This window comes from Trachurus japonicus, chromosome 1 (assembly GCF_045865225.1).
Source record: "Trachurus japonicus isolate A0001 chromosome 1, Traja_1.0".
In the NCBI taxonomy this organism is placed as follows: Eukaryota; Metazoa; Chordata; class Actinopteri; order Carangiformes; family Carangidae; genus Trachurus; species Trachurus japonicus.
This window is the reverse complement of record NC_140907.1, coordinates 39,404,312-39,417,819: the sequence shown is the minus strand read 5'-3', so window position 1 is coordinate 39,417,819 and position 13,508 is coordinate 39,404,312. Positions and strand designations below refer to the sequence as shown.

The window sequence follows — 13,508 nt, the reverse complement described above, 5'->3', positions numbered from 1 at the left end:
TGAAGGGAGGAGGAGGGGAGGAGGAGGAGGAGGAGGAGAAGAGGGAATGATGGAGGAGGGAGAGAGAGAGTGAGGGGTGGAGGGATGGGGGGATGGAGGGGGGAGGAGGGAGGATGAGGGAGAGCATCACCACCCTCCGTCAGACGAACTTGGAAGCTCTCCGGAGCAACAGATAGCAGAGGTGACAGAAGAAAAAGAAGAAGGAGTTAAAGAAGAATAAGAAAGAGAAGAAAAAGAAAAAGAAGAAGGCAGAGGAGGAGAGAAAGAAAGAAAGAAAGAAAGAAAGGGAGGGAGGGAATCTGCTCTTCTCCCCTCATCCCTCCGTCTCTGCAGCACGCTGCTCTCCTCCCACCAGACACGGGGATCCCCCAACTTTGAGGCTTTTCCCTCTCTCTCCTCCTCCTCCTCCTCCTCCTCGTTCTGCTCGCGCCTCGTTTATTTGTGTATTTCCCCCCGGAGCGAGACTTCAAACCAGGAGCCTGAGCGGAGACCCCCCCCCCCCCCCCCTCCTCCGCCCCCGGACTGACTGCAGAGATGCGGGGACTTCTCCTCCTCCCGCTGTCAGCAGCCACCTCCTCCCTCCACCTCCTCCTCCTCCAGCTCCACGGAGGAGCCGCAGCAGCTTCAACAACAACATCCTCTCGCCACTGGCTGCGTGCGTCTGCATCTGCGTGTGCCAGTGCGGCGCACAGATGGAGCCGCGCGTCCCGACTGTGAGCGAGAGCGAGAGCGCCGCAGACCGAGTGGCCAGACTGCTGCTGCAAGGCAAGGCAAGGCAAGGCAATTTTATCTGTATAGCCCATTTTTAGAAACAGTTTGTCTCAAAGGGCTTTACATGGCATCACAACAACATCCTCTGCTCTTAGACCCTCACATCGACTGAGGAAAAACTCCATAGAAAACCATTTTAACTGGGAAAAATTGGAGAAACCTCAGGGTGAGCAACAGAGGCAAGGCAAGGCAAGACCATTTTATTTGTATAGCCCGTTTTTACCACCAGTTTGTCTCAAAGGGCTTTACATGGCATCACAACAACATACTTGTTGGCCTTAGACCCTCACATCGACTGAGGAAAAACTCCATGGAAAACCCTTTTAACTGGGAAAAATTGGAGAGGACTGCTGCAGCGCTCTGATGTGAAGAAGAACAAGAAGGAGAAAAGGAAGAAGAGACCTCCAATCTCCCGCCACCATGTGACGGTTCTTCCTGAGCACGTGAATCTCAGATCGGGGTCAAGAGCCGAGAAGAGACGCACGCGGGTGTCGGGGTGAGTGACCCCCCTTCCCTCCACTCCCCCACCTCTTCCTCCTCCTCCTCCTCCTCAGAGTGGATCCAGGATGAAGGCCTGTGGCCGCAACGCGTTGGCTTGGTTTTAATTTGTTTGGCCATGCTGCAATAAAGGCTTTTTAAAATCACCTTCCTACTCTGAGTGCCTCAGTTCCCGCTACCACCTAGTATTTGGATCCTCACACTGAAGAGCACCAGAGGTAGAGACAAGAGACAAAGACAATTGATACCCATGCAGCACTCCATGCAAGTTTTTTGAGTGGATCCAGGATGGGTCCTGTTTGGTTTCCTCTTCTGCTGCTGCTGCTCCCGTCGCCGCTCAGCGCCCAGGTGACCCCGGGCACCACAGCGGGAGTCGAGGTGGAGTTCGACAGCAACAGCAACAGCACCGACTCCTCCGTCATCAACGGCACCAGCACTCCAGACGCCTCCAGCCCGTCCGGGTCCGTAGCCGCTCCCACAGAAGAAGCTCCCACTCCCACGGAGCCGGAGGAGGACGACTGGTCGCCGGCCGAGGCCTTCATGTTCACCGGGGACGCCGCCGCTCTGCAGGGCGCTCGCTGCTCGCGGGCGTACAGCGCGCCGGGGCAGCCGGGGCCGCTGCCGCTCAGCTTCGGCGCTCCGCTCCGGCCGACGCTGGACGCGCTGGCGAGCTCGGCCAACTTCCTCAACATGATCTTCCAGGTAGGGATGATGGGAATCGAAAAACCGGTTCTTGTTGAGAATGATGGGCTCTATGCACAGCTCCACCACTTCCTGGATTTAAGGCAGTAATGGTCAGACACACCTGGATTAATCAGTTTGTCCAATAATGTAAGACAGGAAATGAAGGACCTGCCTTAAATTCAGGAAGTAGTGGAGCTGTGCATAGAGCCCATTGGTTCCCAGTGTTTCAATGGGCTCTTTGCACAGCTCCACTACTTCCTGGACTTAATGCTGCTCCTTCATTTCCTGTCTTACATTATTGGACAAACTGATTAATCCAGGTGTGTCTGAGTAGTCACAATGGTCAGGCACACCTGGATTAATCAGGTTGTCCATGTAAAACAGGAAATGAAGGAGCAGCATTAAGTTCGTAGTGGAGCTGTGCAAAGAGCCCATTCCTTGGAATCGTTTGCCAATTTCGCAAACGATTCCCTTATCAATTCCAGTCCTTTTTTTTTCTTGCCGCGGTCGCTCTTTGAATTAATGCTGTTTATCATAAACACGGTAGATGAGGTGAGTGACTGAGCTGAGGCTGGTGGTGGGTGGTCAGCGGCTTTGGGACAGGGGCTCACGGTAACACCTGCTGCTCGTTGAAAACAGCAGTGATCTGAGTCTCCAACCCAGACACGTCTGTAACAACATCGAAAAAGTTGGCAAGTTGCTCAAAACAGCGATATCGCAGCTGCAGGGACCTGCCGTGTAGAGAAAGAAAAAAAAACGGACAGCGAGTGAGTGTCACGACTTCCTGTATGTGGCCCTTCAAATTAAAAGCCCTTCAACCTTTCACATGGTTCAGTCATATTGATTTTGACTTAATTTTGACAAGCCACGCCTCCAAATGTTGAAATTTAGGTCGACTAATGACTTTTTGGTCGATAATGCGTGGTCTTTATTTGGGGGCAGCCCTAGTACAAACGTGAACCAAGTTTGTTGTCCCTTTTTTTCCTAATGAGAATCGATAAAGAACCGAATCGTTCAGCAGAATCGAAAATGGAATTGGAATCGTAAAAATCTTATCAATCAATATCAATCAATACAACTTTATTGTCCCTGCAGGGAAATTTGTCATGGACGGTCATGTGCCGCAAGTAACTGCATTACATAAGTACACAAAACAGATAAAAAACCAAGTACATTTGACACAGTTCTCACATACACACAACTCTCTCCCATTCACACAGATACATATAAATATGGTAGATAAAAATCATATGAATTATCAATTCCCATCCCTACTTCCAGGCCAGCGACCTGCGGGAGAGCACGGTGCAGGAGGACATGGAGTGGTACCACGCGCTGGTCCGCGCCCTGCTGGAGGCCGACCTGCTCATCCAGCGGGCGCTGCTCACCTTCGACGCCGACCCCGTCGCCACGGCGCCGCAGCTGGTCCTCCGCGCCAGCCGCAGCCCATCGTCGGCCAAGGTGCAGACCATCGTCCTCCAGGACTTGTCCAAGGCCTGGGAGAGCCTGCACCCGCCGGCCCCGGCCCCCGACGACAGCTGGTTCAGCAGCTTTAAATTCCCCCAGTCCAACCAGCCGATGGCGACTCTGTCCAAGCGGGTGCTGCTCAACGACCTCAGCACCTTGGACACGCCCAAGTGGCGGCAGGGCGACAGCTACGTGACCAATCGCAGCGGCGTGCGCTGGGCCGGTGCCCCCTTCCTGGACTGTACGGACGGACGCTTCGTTCCGGCCTGGATGCTCACTCTGTCCACGTCGTTCTACGGCCTCAAGCCCGACCTGACACCTGAGTTCAGGTTAGGGTACACACACACACACTCACACACTCACACACACTCACATACACATACACCGAGTCGGCAACCAAGGAAACGTCACTTCCGGTCAGAGCCGTGGGGGAAAACAAACCGATTCCCCCATAGACATACGTGTAAAAACGCTGCATTTTAAACCTTTGTCTAACGCTTGTCCGCTGTCATGTCTTAGTTAGAATCACTTGTATCTGCTGACAAAGAGCTAGAGATTAAAAAACTCATCACGATCCGGGTCGATTGTTGTCCGTACATTTTAAAATACTGGCTCTTTCACAGTCAGTCACATCCGTCTGTCTATGGAGGAACAGTTTTTCTTCCCCCACGGCTCTGACGTTTAGGTGGCGTTCCCTTGGTCGCCGCCGGCCGGCTCTAGACACTCGGAGACGATGCCTAAGAGTTGTTGTTGTGTACCATTTTGCACCGCAAATAAATTGAAAAACCACAACCTGAACTTTTATATCTTACCCAACCGTGTAACGGCTCTGACCGGAAGTGACGTTTCCTTGTTCGCCGACTCGGTGTAGGCTATAGGTATGTGACTGACTGTGAAAGACCCAATATTTTAAAATGTACGGACAACAATCGACCTGGATCGTGATGATTTTTTTAATATAGCTCTTTGTCAGCATATATAAGTGATTCAAACTAAGACATGACAGCAGACAAGCGTTAGACAAATGTTTGGAATGCCGCGTTTTCACACGTATGTCTATGGGGGAATCAGTTTGTTTTCCCCCACGGCTCGGACCGGAAGTGACGCTTCCTTGGTTGGATACCAAGTGGATACACACACTGTCTCATGCTGATGATGTCACTTGTTATTACACAGGTGCATTGTTGTGATTGGTGGCTCCAAGAACATGATCATGTGACCACAGTGTCGTCACCATCAGTTGTTGCTCTAAAAGCCTGTGAGACATCTTCTAAAACCTCATCCATGTTCACAGTTTATTTATAAATCTAGTTGTTGCATTAATTGTATAAATGTTCTCCTACAGTCTTTCTTCTTACAGTCATTTATAAATCTGTTCTGGAGCTTTAAGTCTAGCAGGAAGAGAAGGAGGCTGAAATCATTGATACAGACCAATTTGCTTGGGAGCCAATAAGCTCATTGCCATAGTCTGGACCATCCACTGTTGTCCAGTGTGTCCATCATGTGAACAGAATAATCACGAGGGCCTGATCCATCACATGTTGAAGATGTTATTGTAGAAGCAGACGGAGTTAATGTTTGTTTTGTGCTCTTTGCTAAAGTTGGAGACGTTTCTCTTGGATTTTTAATTCTTGAACTGATTTTAAACACTCGTCTTTAGATCTATCAGAACAACTTCCTCTTGACTGTGACATCAGAGCTCACCTGTCTTGTCTGTGTCTCCCTGGGACTTTTAGAATAAAATGCAGCCTGACTTTAAATAAGAAATCAGTTAGAGAAGCATGTGGCTAATTTATTTCGTAATTAACGTTCACGTCTTAATGAGCCACACGCTGCTCTCGATCCACAATTAATTAGTGAATATTTCTCCAGCTAATTTCAAAGGAGATCAATGTTTGGATTGATTAGAGAGTTTCCTCATTAGCGGAGCTCAGCTGTTACTTACTCTTCAGATCTCCTTTAAAACGGACCCGATGTCTTAATTTCCTTCAGGAGGCACTTTAACCTCAAATCCATGTCACATAAACACCACATGGTCTGAAATAAGACCTCTTTTTTCTACAGTGTACCTGAAAACCACAGAGGCTTTGAAGCAGTTCTTTGTATTTCACATGTCTGTGTCCTTCTGTGTCGGCCCATGTGACCTTTCCTGCAGCACTCTGCAGAATCGTTTGATAGGCATTTAGGATAAAAGGTGTTTTGAATCAACAGTTGGATAAAATCTGACATTTGGAAAGGAATCCACTTAAAGGCCACACAGAGGAAATGAGGAGCTGCAGGAGAAAAACAGATCATTGTAATGAGTCTGATGGTATTTGGAGACACGCTTTTGTTTGTTTACACCCTCACCCGTCTCTTTTGTGTCTTCGTCTTCTTTCTGCGTCAGAGGTGTGATCCGTGTGGACGTCAACATCCAGGACATCGACTTGGACCAGTGTGCAACAGGAGACAACTGGTTCGCCGATACGCACCAGTGCAATCGCACCAGCATGGAGGTAAACGCAACTATACAAGGACCTGGGAGGGAAAATGCATATTGCTTGATTTTGTTTACTCTTGAATTCTGTTCAGTGAGCACCACATTGCTGATTCACAGAGGAACTAACACTTGATAACAGAAATCAACTTGTTCAGTACCTGGTTTCTGACTTTTGACACAGGTAGTCGTGGATATCTCAAAATATTTCAACAGATTTCAGTGACATTTAGTAGTTTTGGTGCAGATAGAGCCAATTGAATGAGCAGCACATAGTCATTTAGACAGCTTTAGACAGATCAGTGATGGATCAGTGATGGAGATGGTTGGTTTGTTCATTACTTCGGTTCACACTGGAATGTCTCAACAGCTATTGGATGGATTACCATTAAACACTGCAGCAGATGGTTCATCTAGTCATGAATCCTGCTGGTCTTGGTGATCCTTGGACCTTTTATCACCAGCAGGTCAAAGTTTTCACTTAGTCAGTAAAATGGATGGATTGATGTTTCATTGCCCTACAGCAGCAGGTTAATATTTGGTCACGGTGAAGGTAAGAGACTCTGAAAGGTCTCAACAAATTATTAAATAAACAGCATGTGTCATAAATATTCACTGAGAGATCATTTGTAGTCACTTTTGCTGTTGACTGTCCTCTTTGCAAGAAGCAAAAACTATGACCTTTTCATATATGCATAGGGTGTGAGTATTACCTTTACAAATCTGTCTAATCTTGAATGAAATCAGGAATGCGTCATGCATCTTGAATGCAAAACCGAAGTCACAGCAAGGCAGGTTTGTAAATTTGTACCAGGTGGTAACTAGCTAGGTTGTCTAGCATAATGGATTAATAATTACCTTAAAGTGAAGAGGGTCTGAAGTAGCCAGAATGGTTAGCAAAAGTAATCAATTAATAGTTTTTTTTTATCTGATTACCATTTTACTAAAAGTGTGGTTCAGCATGCTACTGTAGCTAAACAGTAGATATTAGGTCATTCAAAGTAATAGACCAATAGATTGCTTAATGTGATTGATAAACAGTTGAAAGTAAATAGTTCAACTAGCTAAACCAAGATTGGTAAAAGAATGGATTAATATTCGCTGAAAGTAGTAGGCCTAATTGATCAACTATTTACAGAGGAACTATGCAAGTCCGGTCACTTTTCTGCTGTTTTGCTAACCCTCGTCCTGGCCATGTGCATTTGTTTACAACAAAGCCATCGAGAAATCAATCCATAGAGCGGTAGATAACATTATATATCATATACATTGCTACGACGTGTGTATTTGTGTAGTTTAATCTGGCATAGACAAGAGATTATGGGTTACAGGGTGTTTATGTGGGTGGTGCGCAGAGACGAGAGCTGGGACACCAGGGCGGCATCCCCGATCTTGCAAAGTTGTTTTTCAGGCAAGAGATGCAGTAAGTGACACGCACATTAAGCCATTTATTAAACCATACTCCAAAGCTGTTTAATTAAGGTAAAAATTTAGCATAGTTAAGCTACAAATCCTGTATAGTTCCTCTTTAAATAGTTAATTTAAGGTAAAGGATGAAGGGATCAATATAAATAATGATTAAATCATTATCTGACTAAATGGATCAATAAATGTCTTAAAGTTATCAATTAACAGTTGAAATTGTTAGCTAACATTATGGTTCAGTAAACTAAACAAAAATTAATTGGTCATAATTAGCCTAAAGTGCCTGACAAACATTTGAAATAGGTAATTACGTTTTAAAAATGAATGGTTTAGTAAGATACCATAACAATAGAAAATGGTTAGCTTGAGCAAGGAATCAATATTTAGCTGAAAGAAGCTGAAAAAGAGACAAAACTGTTAAGTAAATAGCCTAAGTATCTTTCAGTAAGATAGCTAAATAACAGATAATAGGTTAACTAAAGTACAGGATCATAGTTACCCTAATACAGATGAAATAGCTAATAACTAAAAAAGAAGGCTCAGTAAGATAGCTAAACTAGAGAGATAAACAGGTGAGCTAAGTAGTGGATCAATAGTTTAAGATGAAAAGCTAATGGCCTACTGTATAACGGGGGGAAGAAGCTAAACGTTTGGATTGAATTGAAGTAGATGGAGAAAAGGTGATAACTGGTTCATGAATGGATGGATTAGGAGATTGTTGAAAAAGTTTTGTAAACAAATAGATAGGACAGATAAGTGGGTTTGTCGGTGCAGGACTACCCCTCTTTATCGCCCACCTGACCCAGTGGTTGGGAACCACTGGTCTAAGCTGAGGCAGTTACATCACACAAATACACTCTAAACTGTTGGCGACCTCTTAAAATGGTTTAAACCCTTTTTTGTCTGTACTCATTATTCTGTTTTGCCTTTTTATCCTTTCACCCATTCCCACTTCCACTCTTCTGTCTGCTCGCCCATCCCCTCCACCACCACCACCACCACCACCAGTCTCTCTGCGTCAGTTTCCCTTTTCCCTGCCGGCCCGTCTGTCCAGACCCAATCCCCTACCTCTCATCTCAGCCGTCTATTTAAGGATGGCTGTGCTGGGTGGCGGGCTGCGGGATGATCTGATGGATTACGGCGATAATCCAGCCCGTTGACATACTTCCCCTTTATGCACCGCACTCACAGAGGTCTGAAACACGAGAGAAGAATGGGCCCAAAAATCCCCAAATCCACATGGCACCCTTTGTCCTGTCCTGTCCTACCTTGGCTTAGAGGATTCAAACCCTGTGGCTGAGCGGAGCAGTGTCGCGGGTCACCCACTGTCTTCTGCTCTGGGTCAAGTGTCTTATTACCTTGTCACGTATCGTCCCATATGGTCCAATCCTACCGTGTCTCTTCTTGTTCTGGTCCGTCCTCCCTTTTCTCAACTCACCATCTTGTCTTTCCTCACTTTGTCCTCTCCAGTCTTGTCTTACGTATTTGACTTTGTCTGGTCTTGTTTTGTCTTTCTCTTCAATCTTCAATCTTGTCTTGTCATACCACCAGTCCATCGAATCTCCTGCCATTGTGTTGGTCCATTTTACTGTATGCCATCTAAAGCGTTGCCCTGCAAACAATGGAACAATTACTTACTTACTTACTTAGGCCTTTGTGGAACAATTGGAACAATTGGAGACAGGTAAAATCCAGGTGAACCCTCTCTTATGTAGGACTTGGGAAAGTATCAGAAATGTTTTGGTTCATTAATTGTTAAGTTGTTGACATTTTAAACAGAGAAACATGGCGATAAAGAGTAAATATTTGGTTGATGGTGAGTAAACCTTTGATAATGCTCCATGTTCATGTGTTGCATATCAAAGGTTTTGGTGAGAGTTATTTCTAATATGGCACCAGATTTTCTCTGTAGGTTATTTTCCACTTGGAGTGACTTTATTAGCACTGACACAGTATCATCAACATACAGCTCATCTTTGTAGCATCAATGTTGTTTCTGACTGAAAGCACATGGACACACTGAAGTTTAAAACTTTGAACAACAATCTGATGGGCAGTGAGTGAATGCAGCGTTATTTTACATTTCTACTGGTTTGATAAACTGGCTCTCGCTCACTGAGGTCATTCTTAGTGTTTTTTCAAGCTGAAAATCAATACGTGCAGATAAATATAGAGGAATTTCTAATGTTAGTTGTGTCAAAAATGAACAACCAGGAACAATTTAACAAGAAACACACAATAATTATGGCTGTCTAATTATTAAAGGGATACTTCACCCAATTTTCTACTCAGAGTCATCAAAACGCTTTAGGAGTTCCAGGGGGGGTCCGGCTGGGAAACGGATTTTGATTTTGAATCGTCCAAAACACACACTATGAAACATCCAGATACCTCCATACTGCTCGTCTGTGCTGACCCAAGTGTCCTGAAGCCGCCACATGAATAAGTTGTTCGGAAAATGTGTGATCTCTGTTTTTAGCCTTGTTGTAGCAGTAGCTCCCAGTGGCTCTGTTGATGTTTGTGCGCATGCGCGAGATGTTCGTTTGTCATTGTAAACCATTGGATGTTTGATGTAAACACGGAAGAACATCTTGCAGCAAATCTCGCGCATGTGCGCAAACATCAACAGATAATTTAAGATATTTGCCCATTAACAGACACTTCTTCTATTCTTAATTGCTCATTTTAGATATATTTTTTTTACAGTATTAAACTTTAATTTAGCAGTACAGTTACTTAAATAACAAATACATAATTTGTGATATCATGACACATTTGTGTATACAATAAGAAAAAGGAAAGTCCGCACACCAACAAAAGCTCCAGAGCAATAATTTATTATCACCCAAAAGGGGAGTGACGTTTCGGGTAAGAAACCCTTCCTCCTACCCGAAACGTCACTCCCCCTTTTGGGTGATAATGAATTATTGCTCTGGAGCTGTTGTTGCTGTGCAGACTTTCCTTTTTCTTATCATTTACTTGTTTTGTCCGGCACCCAGCGTTTAGATTTAGGGATGTGCGTGCTTTTTCTATTTGTTAAATACATTTGTGTATACATACATTCATTTCATGTAAATACTAAAAAAAATATTGACATTTTATGGTTCATCAAAGTTGCAGTTTTTTCATTTATTTCATGTTTGACATATAAAATAGGTCTACCTTTGTAGTTGTATCAATATTTTTCCTGTATTTAAAAAATGCTGGAAAATAAATGGTAAAAATCTGGTTTGATTGGTGATTCTAAGTGAAACGTTTGGTTCAGGCGATGTGTATTGGTACATTTGATCTATTGGAGGTTAATTTCCTGGATGTGCTGATGTAAACAACGCTGTGTAGCTGTAAAGTGTGATGACCTGCAGTTTTAAAGTTAAAAATGGCCGACGAGTGAATCCACTGATTTACAGCGACTGTTGAACTGAGATGTGACCGTGAAGAGAATTAAGTTGACGGCTGCGTATAATCCATATCACATTAATGTTCAGCTCGTGCCATTAGGTCTTTGAGCATCTGAGAAGGGGGTTGTGAGTCTGTATATATGTATGTGAGGCCAGAGAGAGAGAGAGAGAGAGAGAGTGTGTGTGTGTGTGTGTGTGTGTGTGTGTGTGTGTGTGTGTGTGTGTGTGTGTGTGTGTGTGTGTACACATGGGAACAGGATTTCTCTAGAAAAGGATAATACTCTCAGTTGAGGCATTATGTATCCATTTAGCTTTTAACTTAGATTAACACACAGAGCATCCACGTGTGTGTGTGTGTGTGTGTGTGTGTGTTTGTGTGTGTGTGTGTGTGTGTGTGTTTGTATGTGTGTGTGTGTGTGTGTCCTGACTGACTAAATTGACGCCAGCATCAGCAGGAAATAGAGTGAGAGAGTAATGTGACCCCGTTTTTAACCTTTATTCATTCAGCTACTGTTGAGCAGCAGAAACCTGACACAGCTCGACCTCTGCTTTAAGTTTTCATTTATTCATTTGTGTTCATTTGAAAGACATTTAACTTTAATTTTATATATACGTGTGGACGGATTAGCCCCCATAGTTTAAAAGCTGCAGATCATTTTGTGTCCGTTTGTGTTATTTCATGTCCCTGTGTAGTCATTTTGTAGTTGTTTCGGGTTGTTGTCATTTTCTTATTGTCATCTTTTCTCTTTCTCTTTCACCTCCATTAATATTATCCTGTTATTTTTCAGTTATTTTTCAGTTCAGTGTGTTTCACATACATTCAGTGTGTGAATGTGTGTGTGAATGGGTGAATGCAATGTACTGTAAAGCGCTTTGGGTATCGTTCAGGTATAGTAAAGCTATATAAATACAGACCATTTACCATTTACCATTTACCATTTTGTTACGTTGCATTGCTGCAGTTTTTTGGTCTCTCTGTAGTTGTTTTGTGTCTCTTTGTGCTTATTATGTAGATCTTTACAGTCGTTTTGAATTTTAATGTGATTTTGTGTCTCTATGAAGTCATTCTGAATCATTATTTTGTCATTCTTTGTCTGTACATCGTTTTTTGTGTTCCATCGTGGTTGTTTTTGTGTCTTTGTAGACGTGTTCTGTCTTTGTTTTGTGTCTCTTTGCAGTCCCGTCCCATGTCTTTGTCGTGTTTAAGGTCATTTTGTGTTTCTCATAAGTTGTTTGATTGACTTTCACTAAGTTTAACATCGTGGAGACCCAGGTTCATGAACGCCGTGACCTCTTGTACCCGTCGGGCCTGTTCAATGATCCATCTACATGTTGACACCACTGTGACTGCTGCAGGATGCATGTTAATGTAACCGCCACCATGTCTGTTCAATGTTAATGCAACATGTAAACCTACTTAATGCATCGCATCCATCTCTAATAATCCACGAGTTGATTAAACACAGTTCCATCCCATGATCACAAAACAGTACAGGAAAGTGAACACGTGCAAAATGCAGTTTAATCAGCATATTGAACTGGGGGTCATGTGATAGATGTGAGGTTGGTAGTTCAATCCCTTCTCTTCCCGCCCTTTGAACTCATCATACCTAGGAAAAAGCTTCTTCTTTATTAAATGAATAATGTCCTGTCACATGTTTGGTATTTAAAGGGATAGCTCAACATTTTGGCAAATTGGCAAACCCATTGCCATAACCCCTATAGTCATAGCAGCAGTAGGTTCGTTACCTTTAATTGTCGGTGCAAGCTATTTTAGAACGGCGGAGCAGAGCCGTGAGCTGCTCAGAGCTACGCTACAGAGGCTCATTATGGGATTTCTTGGTTTCCCTCATCAAACTCATCAAATACACAATCCAACAACTCCACAACGCTCTGGAGGACGAGTTGTGAGCTGCACATTCACCACGCTATGAGATAATAACACGTTACCACACAGAGTTGTTTTAGAGGGAAATTCATGCAAAACCACTGATGCGCGTTGCCTTCAGGGACAGTTTTTCATCAAGCAGTCTCTGCATTTCCCTCTAAAACAACAACCAAGAAATCCCATGAGCCTCCGTAGCGTAGCTCTGAGCTGCTCGCGACTCTGCTCCACCGTTCTAAAACTAGCTTGCAGAGACAAATAAAGGTAACGGACCTACTGCTATGACTATAGGGATTATTATGGCAATGGGCCAATTTGCCAAAAGGTTGAACTATCCCTTTGGCAGTGGGAGACGTTCAATGACCAGTGGTAGAAACCTTCTACTGAGACTGTGGCCATGTGTGTGACTGATGGATGTTAACACTTACCCAGTGGTTGATGATGAATGAGTTCAGCTAGAGCATCAACCCTGAGGGAAGACAGAAAGACAAGGAGATTATATGTAGTGATAAAAATGTGTTTCTACTTGTTTGTATAGAATAAATAACATGACCATGTGTGTCTGTGTCCTCTGCAGTGTGTGCCAATCCCAGGCCGGGGCTTCAGACTGGGGCAGTACTGCTGCCGCTGCAAAGTGGGCTACTACAACCCTGAGCTAGTACCTGAGGACACAGGTAAGAAGATCACTGTCCTCTGTTCACAGCAGGTGAACTAACCTGACTTTAGTGTTCATCTGAACAAGGCCTGGATTCACAAAATTACATTTGTATAAGTTTTAATAGCGAATCAGGTTTTTCCTTTGGCTTGGTGGTGAGTGAAGTCAGGACATTGCCGTTTTCAGTTACTATTTACCTTCTTTTAGCTCTCAGTTTTTGTATTGCAAAACATGCATGTGTCTGAGATT

At 44.1% G+C, this 13,508-nt stretch overlaps 1 protein-coding gene across 1 annotated transcript in view; it reads left to right on the top strand.

Moving 5' to 3' along the window:
- The first annotated feature begins 1,557 nt into the window (after positions 1 to 1,557).
- The window catches only part of gpr179 (G protein-coupled receptor 179), a 37,749-nt gene continuing 25,798 nt past the window's right edge, over positions 1,558 to 13,508 (top strand). The window contains exons 1-4 of the mRNA XM_085788104.1: positions 1,558 to 1,971; positions 3,235 to 3,749; positions 5,807 to 5,915; positions 13,182 to 13,278. Of these exons, the coding sequence (XP_085644230.1) occupies positions 1,558 to 1,971; positions 3,235 to 3,749; positions 5,807 to 5,915; positions 13,182 to 13,278 (1,135 nt within the window). The remainder of the gene's footprint in view (positions 1,972 to 3,234; positions 3,750 to 5,806; positions 5,916 to 13,181; positions 13,279 to 13,508) is intronic.